Consider the following 21957-nt stretch of genomic DNA (forward strand, 5'->3'; position numbering starts at 1 on the left):
CTGGCATAGGTACCTCAAGGCTTTGCGGGCGACGGCTTGATATGTATCTGCAAACCGAAATCCGGTCGCAGTCATACTCCAAGCTTCTGCTATGTTAGGGAAGTCCTCACTTTTCCCAATATAGACGGTAACTTCACACCGCTCGGTCTCATGCTCTTCATATTCTCTGCCTTCATATTCTGGGCGATCTTTGATTTCAAGTTTCTGCATGGTAGCATACAAGAGCTTGGGAAAGCCTTCTACACTTAAACAGTAACTGCTGGTCCAAACTCCTTCCATCTGAGAGACATAGATGAGAGTAAATTTTTTTTTTCAAATAGAGGAAAGAGGGTAAGAACTTTTTGTAAAATACATTTATTTAGTAAAATACTGGTCCAGAAAAGCCTAAGGTCGCGTCCTACAGCCAACTACGGCCCTGATACCACCTCAAGCGCACCTGGTAAACCAGGAACTCAAATGTGATACAATACTAGTCCCAAGAGGCTAGTAACACATTTATTACATCAGATAAGTTTCAGCGTAGTAGTCTCGGTAAGCGTGGACAAGGAAGGCACGCTATAATAATAAGACACCAAAATACAACATAGGTCCAAAGGACCCAGAAACAAACGATATCACAACCGAACATCTGACGAGTCCCAATGCCACAGGCTTAGTTGGGTGCAGACACAACCTTACTCGAACGCCACTTCGGGATCGAAGTCCGGATCTTCCTCTGTTTAATAAAGCAAGGGTGAGTACAAAGTACTCAGAAAATCCAACCTTACCCTATGGAAGGGGATAACAATATATATGCATATGGATAAATCAAGGGTGAGGCTTAGTTTTATTTGCATAAAGCTATCTTTTTACACATGCAAGGTTTCATTTCACAAATACTGTTGTAAAAGAACTCTTTTTCCACATATGATAGTATTTCTGAAAATGGCGGTTTGATCACAATTTTAAGTGTTGTTGAACCCTTGTTCCCACAACACAATGGCAGCCAACCATTTATTTCCAAAATCACACTCACTCTCATGTTTTCACTCATCCCAACACATCTAGTTGTTGAAACCAAACCATATCCCGTTAGAGACCGTGGACGCGGCTATCCAGATAGATTTACACTTTGCAGAGGTTGTACACTTTTCCCACAAGTAGGATACCATAACTTACACCGTCGTGCAAGCACAGATCCATCAAAGTCATTACCCTCCATAGCTAAGTAATGACGCTCACCACGGGAACACTAAGACCACATCTCATGATACCACAATAATTCACAAAGCTCTTTTCATATATTTTTACAATTTCACATACATCACTTAGTGTCCCGTTGCACATCTGCCTCCAGATGATTGCCATACTAACTAGAGGGATTTAGACTAAGCCTTTCCCATGCAAGGCGAGTGGTTGTACGATAAATGAGTTAGGCAAGATGAATCATCAACTCAGTCCTTAATCGAGACAAGGCGGATATCTTCATGCTTAACCCCGCAAGGTATAAGCCACAACAACAGGGCATCCCCAAAAGAGATTCCATCCGCCCCATCTCCATAATAATCACATCAAAACTTGTTCATTAACCCTTTCACAATATCCACAATTTATTTTCACCACTCACACCTTTTAGTTTTAAAATCATTATATTTGAGAAAATATAGCGATGAGTATCCGGGATGAGTAACAAGTCCTAAGCATACTAAATAATAATATTTCTTGTCATAGCATATTACTTGTTCCTAGGTTCAAACAAGACAATTATCGGGTAATATCAATTCAAGGATGGCTATTCAACAGGTTTTAACTAAGCAGCGAAAATACTTCGTACATATATCGTACATGCAATATTTAAAACGGCTTCTACGGGTTGTGTTTAAAAATAGGATCAATATGCATCAAAGGAAATCGGTTGGACTTGCCTCTGTCAGCGTCCTCGGCAAACTCCTATTGACGGTCCGGATCCTCGGCATCAAACTCGCGGTACTCGTCTCCAACGTCCGCGTTTTCCGGCTCGTTCACTCCGTCAGCTAAAATACGCGACGAAGGACACAGATAACAAGCACACACAAATAATCATATAAATTCAAATGAGCTCCAAAAATCATGAAATTAATATGGGAGGTAGATCATGATTTTAGATGAATTTAGGAAAAAGAATTATTGAAATCTGAGTTAGCATGTGGTATTTGTGAAATGGCCGGAATTTAATCGTGCGAAAAAGGCTAAGGATGATTAAGGAATGGATGCTTCACGTGGGCATTTGCTTGGCTGGTAGTGCATGCACGCATGTACTATTTGGTGCAGTTAATGCTTATGGCCCACATATGCATGGGAAGAGAGAAATTAGCAGAGATTATTAGAGCTCTTCTGTACGTCATGGTTCAATTCGTGAAGTTCTTGGTAGTGAATCGGTACAGACAAATACAAGGAGAGATACCAAAAAAATACTACAGAAAGACAGAGAAGAGCAAGGACAAGCTCATGAGCTGCTCACCTCGTCTTGCGACGACAGCCGAGCTCGGCTTGTGCGTATAGCCGTATACGGTATACGCGAAGTGAGAGCGAGTGAGCGAGTGAGTGAACGTGTTTCTTCGGGTGGTGAGAGTGAGCACCCGAGGCTGGCTTTTTATAGGCCAAAAGCGCTCAGCTGCGTGCCATTAAAAATGCTACTGTAGTGCATGGCTGATGGGACAAGGACGGTTCCTAATTTACATGCAAAGGACGATGTCCCATTTGCATGCACGGTGCATGCAAATGGACGGTGCCTAATCACCATGTCCTTGCATGCAGGTGCATGCAAATGGACGGTGCATGCTTGTCATGCATGCATGCATGAGATATATTCGTGTGTGTGCACTGTTATGTTTTCTTGCATGTAAGCTTGCTGGTACTCGCTGTTATTTGTGCGCGAAAAATATGAATGGTGCCCAGTTGTGCGTTGCGATTTGCTATCTTTTATACAGCAAAAGAGGAGCGGGAAAGGCAAGAGGTGGGGCCCGCATGCCGCGGTGCGCGCGCGAGCGAGTGCGCTCGGCGAGGGGGCCGTGCGTGAGTGCGCTGCGGCGCTGATGGTGGTGGGGTCGGCGCACGCGCCGTTGCCGGGTATCGGGCAGAGCGAACGAGCGAGAGGGATGAGTAGCGGACATGTGATGCTGATGCCATGTTGTGCAGGTTATATTTAAAGATGGATAATTAGGATGGATGGAAAAAGAATCAGATGGAGATACTATAGAGCTCAAATGATTTATAGTTTTTGAAATATATTTTGAAAATAATTTTTAATGCGAGTGTTTTTTGAATGTGAATTTTTGGGATGTTACATTAGTTTTATTATGTAAAATGATAAACTAATATCCAGAATTTTTTGAAATAAAAGAGGAACTAAACACCCGCTCTATACTTTCGGATTGGTATTTTTCTTCAGCAGACTCCACAAACCAGTCTACCATAAAAAGGGATAATTTTTAGACAATTATAGGGGTACAAGTTTGTTTAAAATGTAAAGATTTGATCAATAAAAAAACTTAAAGTACGACCTTCACTTAATAAACTTCTAAAGTAGGGAGCGCAAGGAGTACGGGAGATTGAATTTTTCGGCACGGATGTTGGATTTAATTTGGGTTTGGTCTATTTTAAATTGAATTAAGTTATATAAGTTCTAAGACTCATATTAAATGTTAGGTGCATAGGCAGAGCTAGCTAGGTGGACAGTTGGTCCAGCTCAAGGTTAAACTATAGTATATATAAGCTCTCCAAAATCATAAAAGTTACATATAAATGACTCTATAATTTAGTTTTACATCTAAAATGGATCACCCTTGCTCTAGATCCTAACTACACCACTAATTAGGTGCAATAAAATCTTATTCTTATGTGATAATTTGACTAAACGTTGACTCCACTTATAAAAGTAACCTAAGCGTGCACATGATATGAAGTTGAGAGAGACGAAAGGTGTAGCACACGTGTGCCTTTGCCGAGCCGTGTCGTAGCATGGACCTAAGTTTTTGCCACTTGGGTCTGCCATTTGATGGAGCAGTTACAACTTAGAGTGGAGCTATCATCAGTACACAGAGGTACTATACAGGTGGTTCGCAACCCCTTTCTACAGGTGGATTGATGAACCGCCTGCATTGGTAGCATGTGGAAATAAATTTTTTTCATAGGCGGATAACTGAAAACTATCTGTAGAAATACATGATTTCTACAGACGGTTTTGTTAGAAAAACCGACTGCGAAAATTGATTTTCACTAGTGGTTTTTGAATTGGGCCCGCCAATTTCTTTGTACAGACGTTCTTTAATTGAAACCGTCTGTAAAAATTAAATTCCACCGACAACGTAGAGCTTCTCTGTACTAGTGTATTATTAGTGTATTATGTACTAGTGTATTATGGGAATAAACACGTGACATGCATGGGCATGGGCCGTGGCATGACGACATGATATGGTGTAGGTGGGTCCGAGTTTGTCACTTGGGTCAGTTGTTTGATGGAGAGTTACCAGGAGCGTAATTACATGGCTGTTTCCAGAATAAACATGACATGCATAGGCTCACGACATGCCATAACATGATATGGTGTCGGGTGGATCTGAGTTTTGTCACTTGGTTAAGTATGGATACGAGACCTACTGGGCTCCACATCAATACCTGCAATGGGCCGTAGCCCCAGCCCATAAGTCAAGGAGAAGAGGTGCGACTCCACATGACGCCGAATCCAAGTAGAATAGGCGTCGGACTTCTAATGAAAAGTACCTTATGTAATATAATCAGTATATCTTCTAAGGATCTGACTAGGATTATATCGCACCATAGCCTTCTCTACCTATATAAAGAGAGGCTATAAGCACCCTATATAGGAGATCATAAGATAATACACAATACGATCAATTCAACGCAAAAGACTAATGTCGACTGGGCGTAAAGGCTATTACTCTAAGGGCCCGAAGCAGTACAAATCGACTATCTTCTGCTTTGACCATTGAGTTCTATCGGTAGTGAAACATCCACAGCTAGTGCCCCAAGTAGGGAGCTTTCCGCAGATTTGCATCAAAGAGCTCAATGGACCTCCACAATATGATTTTTTGGCAGGATCAATCTTTGCCTTGGGTCCTAGATTTGTGAAGCAGATGGCGTTGGCAAGCTCCAAAGCTATCTACTCGAAGATTCAGAAGCCCACAAAACACTCAATGTCTTGACAAGTGCGACAAGCCAACTCGCTAAGAAGTTCTCGCAGCTCATAGTTATGGGTTCTTCCACTAGGACTCCGGAAAACCTCGACATTCGAAGAACTCAACTCAAGACCATTCGAAGTTTTAGTCAAGAAGCCAAGTACCTTCCTATTTGGACTCACCAACACAACTACGTCTTATCAAGCCATTTTTCAAGATGTAAGGATATCTCTGACAGGTGCCCAAGAAGAACTCGTGTTGACGATGATATCATAGGGTTGTATCATCCACTGGCCGGGTTCTATTACTAAAAATAGCAACACCCAGCTGGTTGACACAATGATGGTCTTACCATACCAAGGACATTCACTCTATGACTCGGAATACGCCACTGAAATCCTCAACAACTTTGAAATGAGTAAGGCTATTCGTGGTCGAGAAGTATTCATGGTTTGCCATCCCTGATCACCATTGGTCTTTCTTTAAGCACGTGACATCAGGTCATCAGATGAGTCAGAATCCAATATATCACCTAAAATTCAAGGGAACAAAAGCGAAGCTAAAGACCAAAGACAAATTAGAGAAAGGAAGAGCAATGAAGCAAGGACGCCAACACCGGGCAAGACAACACAAAGAAGCATGGGCCAAATTCGAACCTGACCTAGCTAAGTACAATAGAAAGAAAGTAGAATGAGAAGACAAGAATAGACGTGTAGATGGAAGGACAAACAACTCTCCTTATACCAGAATTCGTGAGCTTGCTGAAGACCTCAAGGCTATCCCTCATCTCGATGAGGAACAAGAACGCCTTAGAGAAATCATTCGATCAACAACCCTATAAATGCAAGGTGGGAGAACTCACTTAGAGCAACCCACTAGAATAGGTTCGCAAAGACAAGACAACCAGAATCAATGAAGATCATCTTTTCACTACAAGAAATCCTTTAATCCGTGACGGATTCTTAGTGACAAATTCACTAGTACAGACGCATACTGTACAGGCGGCGTTTTTCTGTGGAAATGCATTTCTACAGGCGGTTCAGTTATGCCAACCGCCTGTAGAAATATTTTTCCAAAAATTAGGAAATCGCGCTTTCTACTGGCTTTTTTTCGTGTAAAATCGCGTGTTTCGCGGCCGGTGTGATTCGAACCTGCGACCTTGCCCTTGCGCGTAGCCTCCTCTACCACTCCACCTATCACTCACTTGTGTCTATATTAGAGTTTAGTTCCCCACATATTATCCCAAACCGAGCATATATTGATTATTTGAGGCCCTAAACAGATTTCAATGGAAAAGTTGTCAACTACAAAGTTTCATAACTTTTTAAGATCTACAACTTTTATATTGGAAGTTTTTCCATCTGAGGTCATTTACAAAATTTGAATTTCAAATTTAAAAAATTCAAACATAGTTTTCGACGACAAGATGATGTCAAATGAAAAAATTATCAACTACAAAGTTTCATAACTTTTCGAGATCTACAACTTTCATGTTGACAGTTTTTTCAAACAAGATCATTTGAAAAACTCAAAAAATTTAATTTCAACTTATTTCTACAGACGGTTTTCTTAACAAACCGCCTGTAGAAATATGATTTGTACAGGCGGTTTCTTAGGAGAACCGCCTGTAGAAATACATGATTTCTACAGGCGGTTTTGTTAGGAAAACCGCCCATAGAAATATGATTTTTAGTGGCGGTTCCTTAGGACAACCGCCTGTAGAAATGCATGATTTCTACTGGCGGTTCTGTTAGGAAAACCGCCTGTGAAAATGCATCTTCACAGACGGTTCGTAGTTTTGACACCGCTCTTTTTACACCACAGGCGCGTGATAACTACAACCGCCTGTAGTATAAAAAGGAGACGTCGGCGTTGTACTCTTTTCTACTAGTGATTATAAGAACGTCACTAAGTCATACAAACATACCAGTCCTGGTTATTAAGGCCCATTCCAGCCCAGAACCAGTGTTGGAGTATAAGAATGAAGGCAAACCCTAGCCCAATACTCCTCCCGGTCTCCCACAGCCGCTCACTTCACCAGCCACCACCCAGCCACCACGTCCTCTCTCTCCTCAAACTCCCAAAATGGAGCAGCAGCAGTGTGGGGCTATGGTGGAACGATGTCTGCTGGCGTCGTGGACTAGCGGCGACACAGATCGGCGGCGTGGGGTTGCGACGTCACTAAGCTGCGACAACGTGGTGGCCCAGGGCAGCTGGCACAGAACAGAGGTGGCGCAGGGTTACTACGGCATGGAGAAGTGCGGTGTTGTGGCGTGGGGCTGCGAATCTGGCGGCACGCAGTGCTACTGCTTCAGCAAGAGGTCCAGCACGGTGATTGACGTAAGTGCCTACTCATCCGTTGCCCTCCTCATCCATATAATGTGTGTGCCTCTTAGGAACTTGACTGTTTACCTGTACTGCTCGAGGAACTGATGTTCTAGATCTGGCGTCTTGGTAGGTTCTAGATCTCGAGTCTTGGTTGATGAAGATCCTTGTTCTTGCAAAATATCAACTCGACTATACATAGAGTAACAGACGGTGAGGCTTCTGTTAAACATTCTAACTACATTGTAATAACCTTGCTTGTAAGCTCTACCTGAAGGTCAAATGAATATGATAGGGGGTAGTAGTATGTTCACAGTATTTTGATAGAATCCACCTACAAAATGATTATGTAGTTACTAACAATATTTTCTATTGATTCCTAAAAATGCAGAACTGCTTGTTTAGTTGTTCTGGTTCATTACTTCTGTAGTAGTGAGGACAGAAACAAAGAATACTGTCAGTAGACAGTTTACCATAGAAGAGAATGTTGTGCTTTGTTCAGATGTCCTACTTGGTTATTGATATTTCTTCTGTTTCTAAGCTAAAACCTAGCCAGATTTGTCAAGTCTTACAGTAGCTAAAGAAAATAAATAGCCTGTAGCATATCTTCATGTCACCTTAATAGATTTAGGTTCAGTTGGTGTATGAACCTATTGGCAATTGTAATTAGATGCTCATATGTGCTTGGAGGAAGCAGACATGGCTTGGGCAGCAGCATGACATGGAAACCCTGTCTATGAAAATCAAGAACCGGTCTGTTCCCTTTCTATTTGATTTCTGTTTTATATTCGATCAATCTCCGTGTTAAGTATATTTCAAACCAACCTGGATCAATCTCCTCTTCTTGGTTGATTTCTTTGAGATTACAAACATCAGTTTGCAATGACAGGCGTACATCAGACCTTGCCTGAGATAAATTAGTTGGAAGTATGGGATAAATAATGAATGATGCCTGATCATGTCTGTCCTAACATGCTTCAGATTTTGCAGGCCGGTTCGCTAACATGCTTCAGATCGAATGATGATGCTTGCATTGTCTGTAGGTGCCCTGAAGTGCTTCCACTACAAGAAACCTCTTAATCCATATCTAGATATGTTTTTCTTTTCCTTCTCTGATAAGTGCATAGTGAGCCATCAGGTGTGTGCATTGCTCGATAGTTTCAAATGCTGCATTGCTATTCTATTGATTTCATTGCTGAGTAGTTATAAGTATTTATTTATAAATGAAATACTTGCTAAAAAATATATAATTTATCAGGACAGGGTGCTGGACATGTTTTATCTAAAGAGTAAACATTACCTCAAGTGTATACTTATGTAGCTCAAGTGTAATGTACAGACCTGCACACTAATTAAACTTGGGTTGTGCAAAAGGAACATTAATTAAACTTGGGTTCTGCAAACTGATTAGCTATCCTTAATCTTGTTTTTCATAGTTGCTGCTGTCTACTTGTTGTGTGAGTGTAGTAATTATTCTCGGCTAAGTTAGCTTGTAATAGTGTGCATGTTAACTCTAGCTTGCTGGTAGTTTTGCCTTTATTAGCCCTACCTTATTTTATTTTTCTTGAGTAAGTTAGCAGTCTCCTTGTAGCAGTCATTCTGTGCAGCCACTTATTTTTTTTTGTCTTTGTTCACTTGCAGGTTTGCAGGTTTGCAACAAGCAAGACAAGTGAGGGACATGGTAGCTTGGCCCTTCCTGACAGTTTTTTGCGAGGTGCAATTCAGATTTGTGTTGAAAATTAGGATGAGACAAGCAACTAGAAGAGATGGTGATTTTGATTCCACTGATGATATTGCTATCAATACCCTCGGTCCATTGCTTTTTAGTGGAGCAAGACATTCCTTAACTGTAGTTACATTAGAGTGATTTAGACAAGTATTTTGGCATCAGACCATATGTTATTATTGTAAAACTGGGTGGAACGAGATGACCCTTTGGGGTTCTCGGTTACGTGTTTATATACACGGGAACAGCCCCCGTGGTGGCGTGTACAGGTTGTTAGGATTACAACAAAGATAACAAACCAAATCTATCTAGATCTAACAAACCTATCTTGTACAACAATCTAGATAGCATACGCTGAACCTAGACACAGCTAACACATATTCTTAACACCCCTCCTCAATCTTAACCGGTAACAAGATTAAGATTGTTTCTAAACTGTACTAACTTGACCAGCGTCAATGGTTTCGTAAATCCATCAGCCAACTGATCAGCAGAATTGATGAACCGAATACTTAACAATTTCTGAGCCACCCTTTCCCTGACAAAGTGAAAATCAATCTCTATGTGTTTTGTTCTTGCATGGAACATAGGATTTGTAGAGAGATAGGTAGCTCCTAAATTATCACACCATAAACGTGCCACCGGTGGATGTTCAATCTTCAATTCAGTCATCAACTTTTGAACCCACATCATTTCTGCTGTGGCATTAGCAAGTGCTTTGTATTCAGCTTCCGTACTTGAACGACTTACTGTTGGCTGTTTTCTTGCACACCAGGATATCAAGTTGCAGCCAAGGAATACGGCAAAACCTCCGGTTGAGCGACGATCATCAACACATCCGGCCCAATCCGCATCTGAAAATGCGCTCACCACCATGGAGCTTGACCGTCTGATGTTGAGACCCAGCTTCAGTGTCCCATGAATGTATTGAAGTATTCTCTTGACTGCACTCCAATGCTGAGTAGTAGGAGCATGAAGAAACTGGCATACTTTATTGACTGCAAAGGATACATCCGGCCGAGTAAGTGTTAAGTACTGCAAAGCTCCAACAATGCTTCTGTATTTTGTGGAGTCATCAGGCCCCAGCTTTTCTCCCTGAATCGCACCGAGCTTATCAACGGTAGAGAGCGGTGTCTTAACCGGTTTGCTGTGAGCCATACCGGACCGCTTGATGACATCTTCAGCATATTTTTCCTGTGACAAGATCAATCCGTCTGAGCTCCTTTTGACTTCGATTCCCAGAAAATAATGTAGTTCACCGAGATCCTTCAGGGCAAACTCCTTTTCCAAGTCCTTCAACAAGGCATCCGTGGCTTCTTGTGATGAACTAGCCACAATTATGTCATCCACATAAACCAACACAAATATTATAGTCCTTCCTTTATTGAAGTAAAATAAAGATGTATCTGCCTTGGAGGATCTGAACCCCAGAGCTTCAAGTTTCCCACACAGCCGGCATACTAGGCACGTGGTGCTTGCTTGAGACCATAAATAGCCTTGTCAAGTTTGCATACGAAGTTTGGACGAGACTTATCTGTATATCCTGGTGGTTGTCGCATAAACACCTCTTCTTCCAGTACACCATGGAGAAACGCATTTTGAACATCAAGTTGTCTCAGCGACCATCCTCTTGAAACTGCAACCGAGAGTATAAGTCGAATAGTAGCAGCTTTAACTACAGGACTGAAGGTATCCTCATAGTCTATGCCATAACGCTGCTTATAGCCCTTGGCTACTAAGCGTGCTTTATATCTGTCTATTGTACCATCTGCCTTTTTCTTAATTTTATATACCCACTTACAATCAATAATATTCTTGCCTTTCGGAGGAGGAACAAGATGCCAAGTTTTGTTCTTCAACAGAGCACTATGCTCACTATCCATGGCTGCTGTCCACCTTGGATCTTGAAAGGCCTCACCTACCGTGCTTGGTTCACCTGCAGATGCTGCCAACATACTCCATCTAACAGTGTCGTCGGTATAAATTTTTGGTTTTCGTATACCATGTTGAAGCCGTGTAACCGGGCGTGTATACTCAGCTGCAGGCACGACAGGCACAGAGGATCCGAGAGAAGCAACGCCTGACGAAGAGGATCCGGGTTCAGGCTGTCCCCCGGCGCTCGGATCCGCCTGTGGCATCGAGATCGCTGGTGGAGTCTCATGTGATAGTGTAGCGACCGCAGAAGATCCCGTCAGCTCATCAGAGGGGATTGGCGCCAATCCCGGTGCTGATCCACTGTCGTCGGGCGAATCAGCCTCGTTTCCTGCGCCGAGATTGCCTCCTAGAATGCGACACATAAAATGACGATCTTGCAAGACTGATCTTTGGTTATGAACACCAATGCTTTCACCAGCAGCACCAAGATGAGATCCTGCAGTACCCAGAGAAGAACTTCGGCCTGTGCCGTGAGCATTAGCTGGAGAATTATCACATTGATCTAGTGAAAATGCGTCCCCAAGACTAGTAGTAGGATTGGTTAACGCATCAGGAAGGACTGCCAACTCCTTTCTAAGAAGAGCACCAGCATTGGGATGGAGTTTGGCGAAGGGAAAAAGATGCTCATCAAAAATGACATCCCGAGAGATGTAAACCCGACCAATAGATAGATCTAGACACTTAAAACCCTTGTGAAGATTACTGTAGCCTAGGAAAACACATTGTTTAGAGCGGAAGGCTAACTTTTGTGTATTGTAGGGTCTCAAGTTCGGCCAGCAAGCACAGCCAAAAGTTCGTAGGGAACAGTAGTCAGGTTGTTGGTGGAAAAGGCGTTCATGGGGGGTTTCATTGTGGGTAACCTTGGAAGGAAGCCTATTGATAACAAAAACAGCAGTAGCAAAAGCTTCATCCCAAAATTTAAGAGGCATGGAGGCGTGGGCGAGCAGAGATAACCCGACTTCTACTATGTGGCGATGTTTCCTTTCAGCAGACCCATTTTGTTGATGTGCATGGGGGCACGAGACATGATGTGCTATGCCAACTCGATTAAAAAATGAGTTTAGTGACTGATACTCACCCCCCCCCCCCAATCAGTTTGCATAGCAAGAATTTTTCGAGAAAATTGGCGTTCAACTAGCTGCTGAAAGTTACGGAAGCATTGAAAAACTTTAGATTTGTGACGGAGAAAGTATATCCAAGTAAATTTACTGTAATCATCAATAAAACTAACATAATATGAATTTCTTCCAATGGAAGAGGGAGCAGGTCCCCATACGTCCGAAAACACAAGTTCCAAGGGACTAGTAGACACACTAGTTGACCTTGGATAGGGCAATTGATGACTTTTGCCCTTCTGACATGCATCACAGACATTGTCTTTATTTTGATCTCTAACAAAAGGAAGCCTATGGCGACTTAGAACCTGCTGAACTACAGGAGTAGACGCATGGCCTAATCTATGATGCCATAGAGTAGTAGACGGCTTGACGGCAGCAAGCGCTTGTTTATTTGGACTCTGCTTGGATGGACTTGACTTCAACGGATAAAGACCCCTTTCACATCTGCCTCTGAGGAGAGTCTTCCTCGTTCCCTATTCCTTAATAAGAAAGTGATGTGGATGAAATTCTAGAAAAGCATTATTGTCACATGCAAGGCGATGAACAGAGAGCAAATTCTTGCTAGCTTGAGGCACATGATGAATTTTGCGAAGATGAATATTACTAGTTGGGGTACGCAAAATACTAGAACCAATATGATTTATCTCCATACCTGCCCCACTGGCGGAGTGAACTTGATCGTGGCCTCCATACTTGTCCCGAACAGTGAGCTTCTCAAGCTCGCTTGTCACATGGTTGGTGGCACCGGAATCGACGTACCAATTTGTGTCGACTCTGTACGATGTCACCGCCGATGCTGCATTCTTCTGTGGGGCGCCGGTGAACGTGGTGTCGAACCTCTTGAAGCAGCGAATGACTGTGTGTCCCTCCTTGGAACACAGTTGACAGAAGACGCCTTGCTGAAAATTTCCTTGGCCACGGCCTCCGCCGCGACCGAAACCTCCACGTCCACCTCGACCGCGACCGCCATTGCGACCATGAGATGGATTACCACCATTGCGGCCTCCTTTGGATGCCATGTTTGCAGAGGCGTTGGATCCCCCACCATGCAGCTCCATGCGCTGCTCAAAACTAACCAGCTGGGTGTAGAGTTCACCAACTGTGATAGGCTCAACCCTGGCTGCAACTGCAGAGACAACAGGGTTGTATTCCAGATCAAGCCCGGTGAGGATATACAACACCAGCTCTTCATCTTCTAGTTTCCGGCCTGCCGAAGCCATCTCTTTAGCAAGCCCCTTCATCTTGGTGAAGTAGTCGGCGATTGAAGACGTCCCCTTTGATGCCGTCGCCAGGGCCATGCGCATGCTTATCACACGAGCATGGGATTGAGAGGCATTCAAGCCCTCAATGGCAGCCCAAAGTTCGGCTGCGGTCCTGGCTGATGAGACCTGTGCGAAGATCTCCTTGGTGAGAGAGCTGAACAGATAGCTCAGGACCGTCTGGTCCTTTGCCATCCACTCCTCATACTCAGGATTGGGCAGCAGATCGACGACCTTCCCTTCCTTTGTTGTCTTTCCGTCGGTTTCCAGGAACTCCGACGGAGGCTTGGCTGAGGCTTTGATGAAGCGACCAAGCTGCGCACCCCTGATGGCCGACTCGACCTGGGCGCGCCACATTGGGAAGTTGCTGCGGCTGAGTTTCTCCGTCACCGGCAGAAACCCTAGCGAGAGAGATGCAGACGCAGCGGAGGATGACTGAGCCATGGATCAGTTCCTTTGGGAAAGAGGCTCTAGATACCATGTAAAACTGGGTGGAACGAGATGACCCTTTGGGGTTCTCGGTTACGTGTTTATATACACAGGAACAGCCCCCGTGGTGGCGTGTACAGGTTGTTAGGATTACAACAAAGATAACAAACCAAATCTATCTAGATCTAACAAACCTATCTTGTACAACAATCTAGATAGCATACGCTGAACCTAGACACAGCTAACACATATTCTTAACAATTATGACCTGTGATTTAGTCCTGTGAGTACGTCATGCAGAGAGTATCCAATGACACTATGTTGATTTTATCATCAATATAAACTGTATGTGTTATGTGGGTGGCCTATAATCTGTGTTGAGATTTTGTTTAATGCAAAATATGTGTTATGTGGGCTGAGATGTACATTGGCCCAAAATATATTACAAATGGGTATCATTCACGTAAGCATCCATGATGTGTGACAATTCATCTGTGACGGTTTTTATTCGTCACAAAAAATGGGTTTGGGCTGGGCTAACTAGGCTTCGGGCTCTACCGTGACGGTTTAAGACCGTCACTGATTCTATTAATCTGTGACGGTTTTTTGTAAACTGTCACAGGGGTCAATCTATGACGCTTAATCCGTGACGATCCCAAAAACCATCACAAAATCTACATAGTGACGGTTTTTTGGTGATCTGTGACGGAAATTTTTCATCACGGATTAACAGGTTTCTTGTAGTGAGAGACTGGGACCAACTAAAAGCAGCAATAAAGGAAGCAGGGTAGAACAAAGCCAAAGTAATCAAATTGAGCAACCAAGGAAAAATAGAAGCAGACTGACGATCCTCATAGCACCTTGGAACTACTCGCACTCCCATCGAGTCGATAGTTGGCAAGAAGGAAGAGTAGAGTCCAGGTATAGAGGGGCTACAATGCCCGATAGGTTTCGCTGTTTTGCAAATTGACTTCTTTCGATATGGCTACCCTACAAGTTCAAACCCTCTAACCATTCATAGTACGATGACAAGATAGAACCAAAGCAGTGGCTCAGAATCTACTCTCAATCAATTGAACTAGCCGACAGTGATGATGACGTCAAAGCACTTTTCTTCCCTACGGCCCTAGAAGCTATGTTGCTCCAATGGTTTGACAAGCTAAGGCCCAGGTCGATCAGAGGCTGGAATAATTTGCAAAGAGCTTTCTGTAAAAAAATTGTAGGCATCATCACGCACCCCATTACTCAAGCAAAACTAAAAGGATTCAAGCAGAAAGGCTGTGAAAGTCTCAAGGAATTCTACCAGTAGTTTGCTAAATTGCATGCCCATGTACACGACATCACTGAGCGAGAGGTTGTCGAGGCTTTCTCCTATGGAATTCTATCTAAGAGGCAATTTCATGATTTTCTACAAAGAGAACCCATGGAGCAATGAAGAATTCAAGCACACGGTGGAAAAGATGATTGCTACAGAGGAAAAGACTCGGAAAGGTTACTAGATCAAAAGAACCAAGACAACTCCGACAAACAGAAGCATCATAGCAATGGATAGCAAGGTAAGAAGCAAGGACTTGACAACACCGTGGCTATGACAGACAAAGCAAAGAAGCCTTTTTTCAAACCCAAGAAGTTTGATGACATTGAGAATATACACTGCATATGGCACCCACATGGTAATCACACAACTGGAGATTATCGCATCTTCATTGATAGATACACAAGAAAAAAATAACAAGGGAGACAACAAAGAAGTCGAGCAGAAAAAAGATGAGGACGATCAAGGAGACAAAGGTTTTTAGAAGTCCAAAGGCATAGTGTAGTAATCTTTGCTGTAGTCTCGGATTCTAGGAGCAAGCATCATGATAACTGGCCCTTCGATCCATCATGGCAGCAGAGCCAGCTACTCCTAGGTACCTCAATTGGTCACAGAACCCAATTCAATTCTAAAGAGAAGACCAATCGACCAGCGTGGGAAACACTGGACATTATCCACTCGTCCTGGATCCAACTATTGCTGGCATGACCATCACCAAAGTCTTGATCGATGGAGGAGCTGGACTCAACATCATATTTTTTGATATGCTAAGAACCATTCCTTTCTATGGGATAGTACCCGATGAAGTAGCTATGCCCCTTGGACACAAATTACTCTACCTATCACATTTGGAAGCCCTACAAATTACCGCACTAATTTCATCAAGTTTGAGGTGGCAGATTTCAAATCATCATATCACGCTATCCTTGGGCTGTCATGCCAGGTGTCCCAAAAGAGTTGGCTGAGCACAAAATTGACGTCAATAAAGGCTCCAAACCCATGAAGCAACAATTACGATGTAACTGTTGCCCGCATCTTGAACGGTGCCGCCATGGAGAAAATAATTCCACCCTACCATCTCACTGTCGCCGAAGAAGAGGAGGAAATAAATTCTCAAAACCAAGAAACTTAGCATAGAAAGACTCTAACCCTAAAGACTCGATCTACTAGAAGAACTTACTAAGAACGATGGATCCCCACTCCCTCTGCCCTTCGGTGATTATCACCGGAGGAGGGAGGGGGACCAACAGTGATGGAGGTAGGAGCAGCGGCGGCAACGACACTGAGTCACGAGCCCTAGCGGCTTTGAGAACCTATGGTCATCATGGTTTTGCGGTCGTAGAGATGCTGGTCACTTCCGCACTGTGCCTGCCTCTGTTACTGAGGCAATGGCAATGGCGAGAAATGTGTATTGTAGTAGTGATGGTTAAGTGGACAGAAGGCAAATCTGAGCAGGCCTTTCAGACCAGGTGGTTGTCTCAACTAGAGAATTAGGCCCTCTTAGGTAGGCTTTGACGTCCCATATAATGATCAAGTCAAGGCAGAAAAATGCATATTTTTTAGGCCTTGTTTAGTTTCAAAAAAATTTCAGATTTCGCTACTGTAGCACTTTCGTTTTTATTTGACAAATATTATCTAATCATGAACTAACTAGGATCAAAAGATTCGTCTCACGATTTACAGCCAAACTGTGTAATTAGTTTTTATTTTCGTCTATATTTAATGCTTCATGCATGTGCCGCAAGATTCAATGTGACGGAGAATCTTGAAAACTTTTCGGCGAATCTTGAAAACTTTTTGGATTTCGGGGTGAACTAAACAAGGCCTTATAGGCCAACATGGCTTCAACTTCATCACTTTTTGTTTGGTTTTGGCTTTACAAGACATTTTCACACATCAGCAGGGCTTCCCTGAAAAACCACAGATGTTGCCTCTCTAGAACCCTGCCAAAGAGGACCATAATTTAGAACAGAGGAATCATTGTTTAATCATGGATATTCATTGCTGAAATTCCATACAGAAGAAAGGGAACAATATGTCGCTTTAATACATTCATATTATATGGACACACTATCTCAGGATTGATACTGAAGCATCTAAATTGAAAATGTGACGTGGTTATATCAACTGAAGGCACACATAACAGAGAACTAAATAGTGGAACACGAGGTTGTTATTCAGCATTGATGAAAAATGAATCAAGCCAATAGCGGGAGATACTCTTCCAAGCTATATATAACGTCTTCTTTTCCTTCAGCATGCCAAGGCTTCCTTCTCTGATCCTGCCCCCTTGGACGCGGTGTGTGGACAAGCTTGAACCTTCTGTCCATAATCTCAGTGGACATGAATGACCTCCATTCAGTTCAAGGTCCCCCCTCCAATCCAATCCCAGAGCTGCCGTCCTTTCTTGCCTTGGTGTGCTGGCAGATTTGGAAGGCAAGGAATGCAAGGATTTTTAGGAATGAATCGCAAACGGTGTCTCAGGTGCTGCAGGATTGCATATCTGCTGCCTCTTTGTGGAAACACAGATTCCCAACAAGGAAGAAACCTATCGTAGATCTTTGGTGCTCCATTCTGGTAATGGCTAGAGAAGGTCAAGGTTAGATCGCAGGGCAAAGCTACTTTTCTGTTTTCTCACACTTCAGCAACTAGTGCTTGCTGCTTTGCTTTGTAATCTAGTCGTCTCTGTACCCTGTTCCTCCCCCCCTATGTAACTGCTACTGTCTCGCGAGCCGCGTCGGGCTAAAATAAATAAAATTTTTCAGGAGGGGATCGCCTCCCCCCGTTGACCATAAAAAAAAAACCATTGATCAAATGGGTCATCCCTTGAGGAATCATGTATGCACTCTGAGAGGTCACTGATGTCCTCTCCACAGTAAACATCTTGATAACATCTAGCATCATATACAAAATGAAACTTAACATGTCAGGAAGCCATGCTCCTGACGTGTAGCTGCCTTTGCTGATTCGCAATCCATTCCTTGGTGGTCCCAGGTTCACAGTGGTAGTTTCTAAAGATTCTGAACTTCATTAACTCTAGCAACCGGGCGTTTTGAACAAAGAATTTGGCGAACTTGACATGTGTTCTTTTGCCTTCATATCCATCTAGTGCTACCATTTTAAGATGATGCTCAAGGCATTCGATGGGATTTTGTTTATCATAGCCTGCAGCACTTCTGAATCCTCGTGATGCCTGAAAAATTATTTGTGTTCGTTAGCGAAGAGAAAAATAAGCACTGGTGCAACATAAATTGGTAATGCACATGCTCTTTTAATTTCCGAGCCAGGGACATGATACTGCCTCGATTCCTTTTACATGTCGTGTTAGCATTGTCATAATTCAAATATTATATTTTGACAACTGATTCTTAAAACTTATATAGACTCATGACATAAGATTTATGTTTCAATGTAGATTCACTATAAGAAATATATATTTTCATATGTAACTCATATGTGACAGGTAAAAAAGAATTGATGGAGTGCGGTTCTAAGAATTATGATTAAGCCAAAAGCAACATAAACTGCAAAAGGTTTAGCAGCAAGCATGGAACACATGCATAAGACTATGATCAAGAAGACAAAAATTGAAGTTGAGAAGACCTCACCGAGATGTATAGCTTCTCCAAGCATGGAAAACACTTCAAGAAGTTGGCGAGGACATCAACGGAGGAGTCCACATTTTCCACAGCCAAAATCTTGACGGTTTGCAGGCTCGTTGCCAGCATGACGACCTGCATCAGCAAACGCTTCTCCACGATGACACTGTCAGGTCTCACACGGTTGACACGGCGGGTGGTGGGTTCAAAGACGGTGCCACCAATCTCCAACTTGTGAATGGCGGCGGACAGGGCCCCCAGAACCCTGAGCCTGGGAGCGCTGACCACCCGAACAAGCCGGAAAGGTTCAGCGGTGTCCGAACAGCGGCGGCAGGGGAGTACCAGCAGCTTCTCCAGGAGAGGCGCATCCTCGATGATCACCTGCCGCGTCCTCACCCACGACGTCTGCTTTTCCCTCGGATTTCCGTAGTAGTGGTCGTCCGAGTCGTAATCTGCAGGTGAGATGGCGAAGCTTGTAATGGTGGGTGAGTTGATCCGGACTGTGGCGAAGCCGGTGCAGCCGTCGAGGACGAGGGTTCTGAGGGCAGGGCATCCGGCGAGCACCCCGTGGAGGGTGCCTTCCGAGATGTCCACGCTGCAGAACGAGATGAGCTCCAGGTTCGGGAGCCGAAGACGAAGAGCCGCCATGGACGCCGCCGAAGGGAAGGTGTGGTAGCCGATCCTGAGGCGGCGCAGCGTGCGAGCGAACTGGAACAATGCCAGCTCCCGCAGTGCTGTCCTGTTGTTCCAATTCTCGCCATGGTACTGGTACTCGATCTCGAGCTCCTGGAGGCCGTCGAGGGCGGGCGACTGCAGCCAGCTGTTGTAGAACTCGCCGTCGTCGTACGGACACTCGAGCTTGAGGCGGCGGCGGCCGGGGCCAGCGTGGGCCGCGAGGATGCTGGACACGACGCGATTGTAGTAGTGGTAGTTTGTGCAAGGGAGATCGAGGTTGAGCGGGGAGGAGCGCCAGATGTGGCGCCACCGGGTGGAGAGGACCTGGACGCGGACGGCGTCGGCGATGGGGAGGCGGGTGACGATCTCGCCGAGGACGCCGTCCGGGAGGACGCTGATCAGGTCCTCGCCGCCATCCATGGCTTCCACTTCCACCGAGATCTCGTCGCCGTATCTGTGCAGTTGTTGTTGCGGGCGGCGGCCAAGGCCCATGGGCCAACTAGGCTTCGGCGCCAGCGGCCCTAGTAGTACTCTGGTAGGTATATATAGGAGTTTATAAAAAAGATCTACGGTCTCCAATTTTGAGTTCAATTCCCTATATATCGCTCTATCTCCGAATTGATATTTTTAATTTAGGGAGTATTTGAGACTGTTCTGCTTCACGTTTTTTACTTCACTCTATGTTTTTTAGCCAAACAGTTTCAGCTCCATGCACTCAGTTCGAGGAAAAAATAGTGGAGTTGTGAGAGCACCTACAAACTCTAGTTTTTTGTGGAGCTGTTCCACGGTGGAGTTTGTGGAGCAGTTCTAAACATCCACTTAGTAGACCCCATAGAACAGTGTATAGCATCAAAATTTGTCAAGTTTTAGACAGTTGTTATAGGAGTACAAGTTTGTTCATAATGTAAAGATTCCATGAATCAAAGAACGGGCGAGCTAGCGTCCTGGCTCCTAGGCGCGTTCGGATGCGCCCCCCGGCAAACTAAAACTGGACATATCGATTCGATCGAATCGGTTCCACCAATCCGAACTCCACTCACTTGTCCCTCCGTGCCACGCTCGTGGGCGGCCGGTCCTTTCGCTGCACCGCACTGTCCCCATCCCGCTGTGCCGCCCGTCCCTCATCGATCCGCCGTGCCACCCATCCCCTCACCACGCCTCTCCACTTGTTTGCTTCAGCAGCGACTCACCGTGCCATAGCAATCGCTGCGCCACCCATCCCCTATCCGCTCCCCTCCGCTTCCTCCTTGTTTCAGCAGCCAGCGCGCCCCTCCACAGCAGTCGCCCTGCATATTTATTTATATTTTACATTTTTGTAAATTTAACTTAAAAAGCTATTTTTTTTATAACCACGATATCTATAATATAAGTAAATATTAATCACATTATCCAATTAAGTATGTATCGATTAAATTGATAGACTTTTATGTCCATTGTAAAGCACAACAAAATATAATTAATCTTAACACTATTTATAACAAACAATAAATCTGGCTGAACTCTACCATATTATAATTTCTCATGATTCATGTCACATCAACATATTACTGCATAATAAAAAAACATTACATATTCCTTGTACAGAAAACATTACATATTCACAAAATTTAAAAATAGTCTATAGTCTTTTAGCAGCGTTATGTTACGATGAATACAAATTCTGAACGATAAGTTACTGTACATTAGAGACAGAGTATATGATTATATTTTTTTTATGATATCATTGTCAATATCAGTGACATGTAAAATCAAATATTATCCGGCCCAAAATTATCAGAAGCAATTTTCAGAAAAAAAGAAAGAATCATCAAAATCTAACCTTAATTGCTTTTGGACGAACGTTGTAGAGGGCGAAAAAACGGACATTACACCTTTGCTAGTGGTAGAAACAGAAAAATGTGCATGATACCCTTCTTTTCTTTTGTATATTTTATTTCTTTATTTTCTTTTTCTCCTCTCGTATTTCTCTTTTCTATAGGATATCCCAACCGCACTCTCCTGAAAGTTTTTACAACACTTGATATCCGGGCTATCCACACATCTCTCTTAAAACTCTGGCCACCTTGCATGCCACTCCCGCTCCCACGTCCGTGTGCCACAGCCTAGTTCTTTTGTGGTATTTGTTACACATCAAGTGTTGTAAAAACTTTCAGGATATAGGGGCACAAGAGACCATCTTGATCGAACATTTTGCAAGAGCATGACTATGTTTCATATTCCTGATTCACAACAACATTGTATGCTTTCAATGTCGCCTCACCTTCCTTGTATACTCATTTTAACACCTGCAACACATTGGAAATATTGTATGTTTCAGTATACTGCACAAAGAAAATATTGTATGTTTTAGAAACTACGAAACAGGGGGTATCATGGAACACAGATCCACCTAGAATTCTTGTTGCAGTGGACTCTGGTTA

The 21957-nt window shown here is 43.7% G+C and overlaps 1 protein-coding gene across 1 annotated transcript; it reads right to left on the reverse strand.

The window, feature by feature from the left end:
- Positions 18056 to 20035, reverse strand: LOC8084616 (putative F-box/FBD/LRR-repeat protein At5g22670). The gene is made up of 2 exons (XM_002461797.2): positions 18872 to 20035; positions 18056 to 18456 (listed from the first exon to the last, which is right to left on the reverse strand). The coding sequence occupies exons 1-2, from the start codon at positions 20027 to 20029 to the stop codon at positions 18190 to 18192; spliced, it is 1425 nt and encodes a 474-aa protein (XP_002461842.1). The 5' UTR covers positions 20030 to 20035; the 3' UTR covers positions 18056 to 18189.

Source organism: Sorghum bicolor, chromosome 2 (genome assembly GCF_000003195.3).
Source record: "Sorghum bicolor cultivar BTx623 chromosome 2, Sorghum_bicolor_NCBIv3, whole genome shotgun sequence".
Lineage (NCBI taxonomy): Eukaryota > Viridiplantae > Streptophyta > Magnoliopsida > Poales > Poaceae > Sorghum > Sorghum bicolor.